Source organism: Rana temporaria, chromosome 5 (genome assembly GCF_905171775.1).
Source record: "Rana temporaria chromosome 5, aRanTem1.1, whole genome shotgun sequence".
Lineage (NCBI taxonomy): Eukaryota > Metazoa > Chordata > Amphibia > Anura > Ranidae > Rana > Rana temporaria.
This window is the reverse complement of record NC_053493.1, coordinates 133912168-133925858: the sequence shown is the minus strand read 5'-3', so window position 1 is coordinate 133925858 and position 13691 is coordinate 133912168. Positions and strand designations below refer to the sequence as shown.

Below are 13691 nucleotides of genomic sequence, written 5' to 3'. Positions count from 1 at the left end.
TTTGCAAAATTGAAGAAATACAAAATAACCATTAATCGCCCTCGGTTTGGAGTCCTATGCACGATTTTGCCTCATGGGGTAAGGATGAGCATGAGAAAAGTGAGGAATCAGCCCAGATCTACACAGGAAGAGCTTGTGAATGATCTTAAGGCAGTTGGGAATCACAGTCACCCAACAAACCATTGGTAACACAATACGCCACCGAAGACTGAAATCCTGCAGTGTCCGCAAGGTCCCCCTCCTCAAAGAAGGCACATGTACAGGCCTGTCTGAAGTTTGCCAATGAACATCTAAATGATTCAGAGAAGGATTGGGAGAAAGTGCTGTAGTCAGATGAGACCAGAATTGTGCTATTATGCATCAACTCAACATGTTTAGAGAGAAGAAAAATGCTGACTATGATGCTCAGAAACACTATCCCTACAGTAAAGCACCGAGGTGGAAGCATTATGTTTGGGGCTGTTTCTCTGCTAAAAGGTACAGACTTTGTCGCATTGAGGGGCCAATAGACAGGGCCATGTATTGTAAAAACTTAGATGAGAACCTTGTTCCCTCAGCCAGAACACTGAAGATGGGTCCTGGATGGGTCTCCCAGCATGATAATGACCCAAAACTTCCCACCAAGGCAACAAAGGAGTGGTTTAAGAAGAAGCACATTAAGGTCATTGAGTGGCCTAGCCAATCTCCAGACCTTAATCCTATTGAAAAATGATGGTGGGAGCTAAAACTTCGAGTTGCCAAGCGACAGCCAAGAAACCTTAAGGATTTAGAGATCTGTAAAGAGGAGTGGACCAAAATCCCTCCTGAGATGTGTGCAAACCTGGTAACCAACTACAAGAAAGGTCTTACCTCTCCTTGCCAACAAGGGTTTCTCCGCCAAGTACCAAGTCATATTTTTCTTTCTCTGTAAGTGCGAAAACGTACAAAATCTGCAGGGGATCAAATAATTTTCCCCACTGTAGTTTTATTCAGTTATATTATAAATGCCAGCTGGTGGAAACATTGCAGTAAATCGGTGCATAAGAAGAGACTGATATGTCCCAGGTAGCGCCACTGTCTCAATTCTTGCATCCTGGATATGTAGGCAGTAGGGGAAAAAGGTAGATAATGCTCACAATTATAAAAAAAATTGCATACTTCTAGCTGTTTCACCCAAGGACAGCACAAGAGCAGGTTTCCCTGTAGGCTAAGGACAACAACAACCTTTCTGCCAAAGCATTTGATCTTCAGTAGGCTGCACTTCACAGTCATACTCTCCTTACTGTTTCCTGTTGTGATGGAAAGATCCACTGCCAAGTCTGAAATGTCAAGAGCTGCAGCAATACAGTTTAAATAAGGGTTGTGGGAGATGTTCACAATTCAACCTTTTTCAATAAATGAAAGCATGGAGGTACCATGGTGAATCTGGTGAACAGCAAATTAAAATCTGATTTGTTGATGGATTACTGCACCATGAACATCATTACATATCTTTATACATTTTTATTAAGATAAGGGAGCAGCCAAAGGTATGCATTACCTTTAACATGAGGTCAAAGAAACAGCCAGTACAGTCACCAATCCAGTTAGCCTGCATGCCTTTCACCCCGTACCATTCAGGTAGATCAACCAGGGCATCCTGCATTGCCTGTAATAAAAAATTAAGAAATAACTAATGCATATAGTACAAATTAAGACATGCTATTTTCAAACGTGCTCCTTTGGACAAAACTGAGGTTTCACTTTTATTTCACTGCTGTTTTTATTTTAAGAGATATATTTCACATTTAAGGTCCCCTTTAAATAGCTCAGCCATGTAAGCATTCTTCCCTTGGTATATTCTAAGAATTGCATAATTCCATCAACCCCCATAACGTTAACTGATCTGTACCATTTTTACCATTATATTAAAAGGTGTGATTTTTACTGCATTTCTGTCTCAGTCTGATTCATGTGACAGTATGTCTTTGTATCCAGATACAGTACCCCTGAAGAAGACTACAACTTGCTTGGTCGAAACGCGTTGGCATCTTTTCCCATTTAAAGTGTTACTAAACCCAGGATCCTGCATTCACTACATCTGGTCTCCCACAGTATATAAATAAATATAAACTGCTAGATATTTTTTCTCACAAGCAGTATATAGCAGTCTTGTGACTTCTATCAGTGTCTGGCTGAGCACTGGTTAAAGCTTGTAGGAGTTTTCATTCTCCTCTGACTGTCCTATGAGGCTGCGTAATTCCTGCCCCATTGTCTGGACAGAGCTTATTGGCCCTGTGTTGATGACATGCATCCTCCCCAAAAAAATAATAATAGTAATACACACCAAACTGAGCATGTGCAGAGTGCCTCCTAGGGCTCCGTGCTATCAGCAGATGGATTAGGGATAATAAAAAAGGGGAGTATCAGAGAAGACAGGATCAAACAGCCTTTTTACACAATGCGAAGGATTAACCCCTTAGGTTCCACAGTGAGTATAACAAGCATGCTTTACTGCATATACAGACTTATTTTACTGTTGTGAGTTTAGTAACACTTCAAGGCAAAGTGAAAATGTCTGTTTAAAGGTGGCCCTCCTGACCTAGGATACTCACCTTGTCAGTGCTCCTCTATTGCAGCTGGCAGCAGAATTCAACCGTGTCAGATTGCATTGAACTGTTATTGAACCAACGTTTTTATCTCACAGTGGTGCTCATGTCCACTAACTGGTTGGTAGACCTGATCACTGACACATTGGAGGAGGTCCAATGTTCCACCCAATCCAGAAGGACTGGGTATTTTTGCCAGATGAGGTAGCAGAAAGAGCAGTAAAGGACTGCTGGAGAGGTCGGTATTAGTGGGTCGGGGGGGGGGGGGGGGAGACGACTCCTTCAGCTGGCCTTTGGGTTGCTCTTCAAGCCTATCAGATAGACCAATTGAGAGAATGCACACAGCAGCCTGACAACGTTGCTGCTAATTACAAAGCAGGGCTCGTAATGCTAAACAAAACAGTTTTTTGCACATTTCCTTTACACAGCTTAAGGATCATTGTGGATTATATATCTGAATTACTTTACCACATCCACTTTAAAAGAATATCTGTGGTCATTGTATCTTTGACAGCAAAGATCATATATCTATGTCACAGGTGTCAAACACAAGGCCCGTGGGCTGAATCCGGCCCTCCAGGCCATTTCATGTGGCCCTCACACCTCTCATGCAGCTGCAGGAGAGCTCCAGCCCTCCTCTGGTCCTACTTCAGACCCTTACCTTCTGCTTTCAAGCAACACATCCAGCTTCTTCCCAGCAGCAGCATAAGGAAAGGGGGGTGTACTGTGATGTAAGGGAGAGTGGGGGACTCAACTTCTGATGGTGGGGTGGCTCTTGACATCTAATGTAAAGGGGAGGGGATGCACTGGACATCTAATCTTACAGATACAACCGGCCCTCTTGAGGGCAATCATAATGCTGATGTGGCCCACGATGAAATTGAGTTTGACACCCCACGTGATAGGCTCACTGTACTTAAATGAACCTCATATGGATCTCCTTCAAAATGCCACATTACTAAGAAATAGAACGAGAAATGTATCATTGCTACTTGTCAATTATATATACTTAACTTGTCATTTAGCTTATTAGCAGTACCTTTACAAAGCATTCCCACACATGCTCAATGAAATCTTGTGAGCACAATTATCAGTTTAAATCTTGGAAGAAAGTTTAGAGAATTGGTAGCTGAGAGGGAGGATATGTGTGACCCCGATATCATTAGAGGGAGCAGCTGCAATGATAGTAGAAAATGTTTTCACTTTTGATGTAGACCATTTTTTTTTTAAGTTGAACTATTTTTATGGCTGCATTATAAACCAGAGAGGCATCAGGTGCTGCAAACTGGTAAAACATAGATAAGGTCCCTTTATGAGCTTCTAAGAAATGTTGCTAGCTTCGATTTTTTGATTTGAGTTCGGGCACACTTTGGACATTTCACATCTCTTTAAAGCGGGGAAATGTATAATTAAGCATAAGGATTTTAGAGGCTGAGTGGACTGAAAGCAAAGCTTTCTAAAAAGCTCTACATAGCACTGCTTCTACTGATGGCTAACACAGTTCATGACTCTTCTGCTACATCGTCTGTATAGAAGTTTCTTTCCACTAGTGGCTAGAACACACCTCACATTTAGGAATAAAACTACCTATACAAAAGGTCAAACTGTTGAAAACCAACTGGAGGTAATTGAACAATTGGGCATTATTATAATCATGCATTAAAGCAGAATTAAACCCCAAACCATAATATATTGCAGCTTACCAATCATTAGATGTGGTGGCCTTTTTTTCCCACCTGGAGATCCAGCCAGTAACACACCTGCTGCATTACAGTGTCTAGAGCACGTGTCAAACACAAAGCCTGCACTCCTGAAGCTGTGGCACCCCCTCAGCCATATCTTTGTCTAGGCAGTTGGCAGCAGAGAGGACGACAGAACTCCCACTACAGATCCTGCGCTTCTCTGTGTAGCCATGGAGAGGCTTGTCTCTGCCCCCAACTCAGCAACTGGCAGCAGAGAGAACAGAACTCCTCTTACAGATCCTGCACCTCTGTCAAGCCACAGCACCCCCTCATCCTAGCCACCCCTGTTCTTAACATTTGGCAGACTCTGGCAGTCCTCCTCCAGCACAAAGTAAGGGTGGTGCACTGTGTTGTAAGGGAGGGTGGGGAACGCTTGACCTCTGATGGTGGGAGGAGGCTCTTGACATCTGATGTAAGTGTGTGTGTGTGTGTGTGGGGGCTCTGGACATCTAGTATTACAGATACAACCGGGTCCTTGAGGGCAACCATAATACCGATGTGGCCTGTGATGAAATTGAGTTTGACACCTCTGGTCTAGAGTATGGATGAAGGAGCAACAGAGACACCTTTGGACAGCATCATTGCCAGTCTGGGGAGGTAGTGTTAGAGGGACTTGCCTATAAAAATAAAATCGGAACTCTGGCTAACATTTTTTAGGCAGTTACAGCAACAGTTTTGTTCCTTTAAGAGTCGGTTCACAAAGGGGCAACACGACTTCCAGCATGACTTTGGGAGGCAACTTGGACACGACTTGAGTATGAATCATCAGGCAACTTACAAGGCAACTTCAAATTGCCTCCAGGACAGGAGGCTTTCCAGTGGCCAATCAAACAACAATCAGCTCTGTGGAAGGGAGGGGTTTGCCTGAGAAATGTATGTTATCTTCCTGTATTGTTGCTTCAGTTAAGACAGTGATCAGACTTCTGAGGCAACTTCCATTGAAATCTATGGGTACAAGTTGCCTACAAGTCGGATTGAAGTAGTACAGGAACCTTTTCTGAAGTCGGAGCGACTTCAGTAGTGTACATTAAGACGGCTCCATTCACTTCCATTGATTTTCTCAACCGCGCGACTTGGGAAGACTTGGGGAGACTTCAAGTCAGATCCCAGGTCGCCCCTGTGTGAACTGGCTCTTAGGCCCCGTACACACGACCAAACATGTATGCTGAAACTGGTCCGTGGGCCAGTTTCAGCATACATGTTTGGTCGTGTGTAGGCGCGAGCGGGCCGAATTCCAGCAAACATTTGCCCGCCGGGCCTTTTCCCAGCGGGCAAATATTCCTGGACGTGTTTTAAAACCGTCCGCTGGAATCCTGCCCGCTCGGACATGTACGGTCGTCAGTACAGACCTACCGTACATGTCCGAGCGCCCGCCGTCCCTCGCATGCGTCGAATGACTTTGCGTGGAAGCCTTTAAATGGCAGGCCCGCCCACGTCTCCGCGTCATCGCCGCGGCGACGACGCGGACACGCCCCGCGTATTGTTTACGCGCGGACTTCTGTACGATGGTTAGTACAACCATCGTACAGAAGCCCTCTGGCAGGCATGTACGGTGAAAACGGTCCGACGGACCGCTTTCACCGTACATGTTTGCTCGTGTGTACCGGGCCTTAGGATAGAGGTTTTAAATAAATAAACAAGAGATGCACCCCTGTCAGTAGTAAATTGTTTGTTTCAACCGTGTAACCGCTACATCTGCAGGACAGCTTATTCTGTTGAAAAACAACAGACTAATTGGCATGATCACCAGGTGAAAATAAAAGAAAGCAAGCCTAAAAAGAAAAACAAATGCAGCCACCTCATCTAAAAAATGGTAAGCTGAAATATAATACATGTTGGCTTTTGGGTTTAATACCGCTTTAAGAATCTAAAAGGCTCAAAATAATGGAAGAGTATGCTGAGCAAAAGATTCACAACTGTACTACAGGATGGCTAAAAACTATCTTGTATAAGCCCCTAACCTATCAGTAATAATATATTATTGATATATTCTTTGTACATAGACATGTCATGTAATGGCTATAAAAGGTTTACTTTTGAAACTCAATTTACATACGTTTCTGATCCCAGGAGAAGCTCAAAAAACGAATACCCCTATAACATTCATATACAAACTAGTGATTTGGTCTGATACCTATGATCCTACTAAAGTGTACTTGGCTTCTGGGGAAAAAACTGCAGCACTCAATAAAAGCAACACAAATACAGGTAGCCAATGTACACTGCATGCCTTTTGTGTCCCTGATGGGAACCCAACAAAACACAACAGAGAAGCAAGAGGAGGAAAAAAGCAGTACAAGCTGGGGATATAATAAGTACCTAAGCAACGATTATCCCTTTAAAAAAGATAAATACAATTTCTGCTTCTTGGATAATTAATTTTACTCTTGGTCACTAGAGCTTGGTTATTTGTCATTATATCTATGCTCATTTTTACCTAGCTTTTTGTTGCTGGTTATATCCTTTTATATTTCTTGTGCAAAAGTGTAATAAAATATATTTGAAAAAAAAATATATAAAGATATACTGAAGCTCAGGCTGCAAAACTCATCTTTATTCTGAATCTGCCCCACGTACTGTAGAACCTCTTCTTTGCAACAAGATATCCTCCGTTTTTCAAGTTAAGTGATACCCAGCATCCCGACTGAGTGCCCCCTGAGCACACCACCCTGCACTTACCACTTCAGCCCCGGAGGATTTGGCTGCCCAATGACTGTGCCATTTTTTGCAATTCGGGCACTGCATCGCTTTAACTGACGATTGCGCGGTTGTGCGACGTGGCTCCCAAACAAAATTGATCTCCTTTTTTTCCCACAAGGGGAGCTTTCTTTTGGTGGTATTTGACAACCTCTGCGGTTTTTATTTTTTGCGCTATAAACAAGAAAATATTGCCAATTTTGAAAAAAAGCAATATTTTCTACAATTTTTTTTCTCATTTTAAAAAAATTGCAAAAGCGTATATTGATTGGTTTGCGCAAAAGTTATAGCGTCTACAAAATAGGGCATAGATTTATGTCATTTGGAAGGACCATTGACAATTATACAGCGATCAGTGGTATAAAAATACACTGATTACTGTGTAAATGTCACTGGCAGGCAAGGGATTAACTGTGTTCCCTAGGTGTGTTCTAACTGTGGGGGGAGGGGACTGACTATAAGAGATGACAGATTGTGGTTCATAGCTCATAGGAACTTACGATCTCCGTCTCCCTTCCTCACAGAACTGGGATGTGTGTTTACACACACGTCCCTGTTCTGCCTCTCGTGCCCGCGACCGCCGGCCACGAGCATCGGCACCCCTGCTGTGCAGCGGCGCACGCGTACCTGCTATCCCATTTGAAGGAGCCGAAGTACAGCTACGATGGCTCGCGGGATCGGGCTGACCTGCTGCAGTATAATGACGGCGGCTGGCCGGCAAGTGGTTAATTACCTCATGGGGAGCACAAGGTTTAACACCTGTAGTTGATTTCTGAGTTCTTTTACAACCAGGACTTTTTGATGTTTTGGATCTTCTTTTTCACTTAAATTATTACTAAGTTTTGTGGATCACATGAATGGACTTTCATTGTTTATTAATATTTTTTTATTTGCATACGTAATAGCGTCTACAAAATATGGGATAGTTTTATGACATTTTTATTGTTTTTTTTTTTTTATTAGTAATGGCGGTGATCAGCTATTTTTATTGTAACTGACATTATAGCGAACACATCGGACACTTTTGACGCTATTTTGGGACCACTGTAATTTATACAGCGATCAGTGCTATAAAAATGTAATGATTACTGTGTAAATGACACTGGCACGGAAGGGGTTAACCACTAGGGGGCACGGAAGGGGTAAGTGTGTCCTAGGGAGTGATTCTAACTGTGGGGGGATGGGCTACATCACAGGGAGCAGAAGATCAGTATCCTTTTAAAAGGCAGAACAGGGAGATGCCTTGTTTACACAGGCATCCCCCTGTTCTGCAGCTCAGTGACATGATCGCGGGCACCCGGCGGACATCGACGCCCGCGTTCACACTCACTGAGCTTGAGGCTCACCTCGTTAAGGTGAAAAGACAACACAACCTTCGGAAGAAAGGAAGGCAACTTGCAGAACAAGGCCGCCAACTCAAAAACCCTTCTGACAGACGTAATGGCCACCAAAAAGGCCACCTTCTGAGAAAGCGTCGAGAGGAATCTCTCTGATGTCCTCGAAGGGAGGTTTCTGAAGAACCGAGAGCACCAGATTCAAATCCCATGGGGGAAGAGGTGGTCTTAGAGGGGGAAGTATATGACGAACCCCCTGCACATTGGTAACCACCAGAGAATGGGCCGCCAAAGGCCGCTGAAAGAACACAGCCAAAGCTGAAATCTGACTCTTAATGGTGCTTAAGGCAAGCTTCTGATCCACACCGCGCTGTAAAAACAGCAGGATCCTGGACACTGAATACGTCCGTGGACGCCAACCCATCTCTTCGCACATAGAGATGTAGGCCTTCCAGGTGCGATGGCAAATCTTCCTAGAAGAAGACTTCCATGACCTCAACATAGCTGGAATGACAGAGTCAGAAAGACCTCGGTCCCTTAGAACCTGTCTTTCAATAGCCATGCCGTTAAAGCCAGCGACTGTAAAGCAGGATGAAGTATGGGACATTGAGACAGAAGGTCCTCCAGCATTGGCAGCTGCCAAGGCGCATCCGCCACTAGGCGCACGAGATCGGCATACCAAGGACGCCTGGGCCAATCCGGGGCGAGTAGAACCATCGGGATCCCCTCGGCCTCCACTCTGCGGAGCAGCCGAGGAAGCAACTTCAATGGTGGAAAGGCATAAATTAATCGATACTGACCCCACAGGGCTACCAACGCGTCTGACGCGTCCGCCCAGGGATCCCTGGACCTGGCCACGAACCTCGACACCTTGCGGTTAAGACGAGAGGCCAGGAGATGCACATCCAGTGTTCTCCATCTCCTGCAAAGGAGTTGAAACACCTCCGGATGCAATGACCATTCTCCCTGGTACAGCATTTGGCGACTCAGGTAGTCTGCATGCCAGTTCTCCACGCCTGGAATGTAGACGGCCGACAGAGCCGGCACACTTCTTACCGCCCACCTTAGGATGTGAGCGACCTCGGACGCTGCAGCCGATCTCCGAGTTCCCCCCTGATGGTTGACATAAGCCACTGCCGTGGCGTTGTCCGACTGGATCCTGATCGGGCGACCCTGCAACCCCCTTGACCACGAGGAGAGGCATAGCCTGATCGCTCGAAGTTCAAAGACATTGATTGGTAGACGGGATTCTTCTAGAGTCCAACAACCCTGGGCAGACTGGACCCCCCCAGACGCCCCCCCAGCCCGTGAGGCTGGCATCCGTCGTAACCACCGTCCACTGAAAGGGGAGAAAGGACTTCCCTGACCGAAGAGCCGGGATCTCAGCCACCAATTCAGAGAGGCCCAGACCAGATGGCTGAGCTGAATCTGCCGATCCAGCGGCAATGGAGATCTGTTCCACTTGGACAGGATCTACCTCTGTAGTACTCGAGTGTGGAACTGGGCATACGGTACAGCCTCAAACGAGGCCACCATGAGGCCCAGAACTCGCATGCAAAATCGGAGAGATGACCATTTGCAGGACGCCAATACTCTCACTGCAGACTGGAGTGTCTGCAATTTTTCCAGGGGTAGAAAGACCCTCACTTCCAAGGAGTCCAGAATCAACCCCAGATATTCCAAACGCTGAGTCGGAACCAGGACCGACTTCTGAACGTTCAACACCCACCCAAAATCTTGGAGGGTCTGGCTGGTTATAGACACGTCCTCCTTTAATTCCGAGCCAAAAGCTGCTCTCAGAAGAAGATCGTTTAAGCAGCCCACGATGGCAATGCCTCGCTGTCTCAGCGAAGCTAGGAACGGTGCGAGCACCTTGGTAAAAACTCCTGGTGCTGATGTCAGGCCAAACGGGAGGGCCAAAAACTGATAGTGGTCCTCCCCGATCGCAAAACGCAGAAACCTCTGGTGACTTGCGCAGATTGGGACATGCAAGTATGCATCCTTGATGTCCAAGGACGCCAGAAAGCCCCTCGGGAGGAGCGCAGCTACCACAGAGCGAATGGATTCCATGCGGAACTTCCTTACTTTCACGAAAGTCATTCAGAGCCTTGAGGTCGGACCCCGTCATTCTTCGGGACCACAAACAGGGTAAAAAAAATCCCTGAAACCTCTCGTCCTGCGGAACGGGTAAAATTACCCCGCAACTTAGCAAGTCCTATGAGCCAGTAGGAGAGGGAGACCTAAGGGAAAGAATCTGTTCGGGGGATAGGAAAGGAACTCTATCTTGTACCTCGAAGAGACCACCTCACAGACCCATTGATTGGAGAGCAGAGAGGTCCACTGAGTCGTGAACCTGCAAAGCCGTCCGCCCACGCATGAGTCGGGCGGGGGCAGGCCTTCATGCAGTGGCGGGTTTGGGTGCCGGCTTGTTCGGCTTACGCACCCAGGGACGTTTCTGTCCCCCAGCTGAGCCTTTGTCAGCCTGGGAGGGTTTACCCGCGGGCCCTGACTGACGAAAATACCGCTTCTGTGTGGGAAAGGAAGGACCCGGCTTACGGCGGGGTTCCTTCCCCTTGGAGGACTGAGGGAGGAGAGTGCTCTTCCCTCCCGTGACATCCTTGATAATGTCGTCCAGTGAAGACCCAAAAAGCCTCCCACCTTTGAAAGGTAAAACCGCCAGGGATTTTTTAGAGGCCTGGTCCGCAGACCAGCCTTTCAGCCAAAGCAGGCATAGACAAGGCCCTGGACCAGCTGGTCAGCCAGTCTAGTAACTTCGGATGGGAGTTGGTGCTCCTCCGCAGTCTGGCGCAAAACCTTTGCCCATTCAGTAAGTGTCTGAGACACCAGAGTAGTGGCCACAATAGGCCGTAAGGCAGACCCCAGCATGGTAAACATGGAGCGGGTCAGTGCTTCGGATCTCCTATCAGTCTGATCCTTAAAAGCAGGGGTTCCCTCTATAGGGAGAGTGGTTACCCTATTTAACCGGACAACCGGAGGGTCCATCACCGGAGGAGAAGCCCACTTTTTTTTTTTACCGAACTGCCAGGCGGTGAGGGACTACAAAAGCCTTCTGCGGCTTTTCCCGTTCCGCATCAATAAATTTATCAAAAAAGGGCACATAAGGAAAAACCTTCACAGAGCGGTCTGATTTGTGTGATCCAAAGAGACCGAGCCCTCAGCGGATACCTCAGCTGCACTATCCAGCTTAAGGGAGTCCCTTACAGCATTGATAAGCTCCCTGACAAGTGCCTTATCATGCTCCGACCCAGTTAAAGTGACTTCCTCACAACGAAGGTCCTGGTCCACGTCTTCAGATAAAACAGAACCAGGTACCTGAGCCGCAGCCGGGTCCTGTTCTGAATCTGAGCATTCCCCAGGGGATAGCGGAGGGAGGGGCGCTTTTTACCCCCCTTGCCTCCGCATGCCGCTTCCACCAGCTGCCGCCTCTGTCATGTTTGGAGAAGAAGGACCGGACACTGACTCCATTTAGTAAAAACTCCCAGGGCCCAGTTCAGAACTGAACAAAAAACCCACCCTCCTGCTGCGCTGACCGGGGGGTTACCCAGGGGACTCGCCACCACCGGAGGAGACTGCTCAGCGCAGCTGCCCGTTTTCAGCACACAGCTGTGTGTGAGAGGAGAACGCCGTGAGGTAAGCTGTGGGGTGCTGTTCGTGAGGAGAACGGCATTGCACGCGGTAGGAATCAGCACTAGAGGCCGAGGACTCAGGCAAGATGGCCGCCGAGCGCAGCATATGGAGCCTGATGCGGCTACAGGAAAATGACCGACCGCAATAATATGCTGTATCATAGCGCGGCTACAAAAAATGGCGCCAGCGCCACCAGAATGGCGGCAAAACGCAGCATTTTAAATGGTGAAAGCCTAAAAAGGCTTCACAGCACCAAAAAAACTCCAGAAAAAGGAACCCCCAGCATTAAAACACACATAGGCCAGACGCATAGTCCCCTCAACAAGGTGCCCCCCCCCCCAACCCGACAGCAGAAGGTAAAACAGAAGAGGGAAAAAAGGGAGCAGGGAAGGGAGGATACCCAAACCCCAGGAATGCTCAGCCGTACCACCCCACCTGAGAGGGAGGAACTGTACTTACCCATCCACGCGACAAATTACTGACGCATTCCAGACAGGCGTACAACCGCAATGGAGGTAGACGTCAGCCCGGGTTCACTGTGAGTGAGACAACACCACAGCCCAGTCATGTGTGGACCTCGGAGCAAAGCTCACCGGCCACCCCAGGAGTCATGGGGCATGTCGTGGCAGACCCAGCCTCTTTGCAAAGGTGTGCTCACACTCGCTGGCTGCACTGAGAAGACTACAAGGATCTATAATATCCAGCCTGTCTCTCAGCCGACAGTTGATAGAAGTCAAAAAGAAAAAAAGAAAAGAAAAAAAAATCCTTTCCTCAGGGCACTGGGCCAAAAGGGAGCCATACGTCCTTTTCCTTTGCTAGGCAGAACGAAACTGAGGCTGCATGCTGCAGGTAGGTGGGTTATGTCCGAAGGGACCGCCCCCTGGGCGGGGCTGCTCAACTCTGTTTAAATGACATGTATATGAATATCTAACATGTTTCTGCCTAGTCCTCTACTGTAAACATACAAACATATTCGCCAGCACACCGTGGATCGTACAGAACGTCCAAAAATGTATTGCAGTGAAAACATCACAGGGATAGCAACGTTTCAAGGTCGCGCAGGGCCTCTTCGTCAGGCAAGTGATACAAAATCAGTGTAGCACCATTACATATATAAAAGACAGCCACCAATGGGAACATGTGAAGAGTTACATAAGACACACCCTCCCCTTCCTATTCCTCCTCCCCTCTCCCACGTGACATAATGCAGCGTCAGCAGCAAAAAAATAAGTGGATAAGATAACACTCACCCATATGAAATCACAATGGTGCTCTTCCGTGTACGCTCCATGTGGATGCGATGGTGTGGGGTATTAAAAAATAGACCCCACAGTAACGGAAGAAATCCCTGCTGTATTGGCACAAAGGAGCTGCCTCTAGCCCATCGTGTTGTGCCACGTGACCCGCTTCCAACCAATCACATTGTGTTACGTGCATGCGCACAGGACACGAACAGTGGATCATGGGGAACGCCAACATGCGTGCCGCCGTCGTCACGGAAACCAGTGACGTACAGGCGCCAAATTCAGCGCGTCCCTGGGCATGTGGATACCTGACAGCGAGGCTTGGAAAGCAAGCTGCTCTCCAACGAGAGGAAGGAAGTAGAGGAATTAAAAATAAAAAAAGAAGACAAGACTATTGTGCAGCGGGGTGATCCCGGAAAGAAAGAGTAGAGACAAATATGAAATGAAAAAAACAAAAAA

The 13691-nt window shown here is 47.2% G+C and overlaps 1 protein-coding gene across 1 annotated transcript in view; it reads right to left on the bottom strand.

Moving 5' to 3' along the window:
• The window catches only part of LARS2 (leucyl-tRNA synthetase 2, mitochondrial), a 268511-nt gene that overhangs the window by 88635 nt on the left and 166185 nt on the right, over positions 1–13691 (bottom strand). Inside the window, exon 8 of the mRNA XM_040353150.1 lies at positions 1520–1627. Within this exon, the coding sequence (XP_040209084.1) occupies positions 1520–1627 (108 nt within the window). The remainder of the gene's footprint in view (positions 1–1519; positions 1628–13691) is intronic.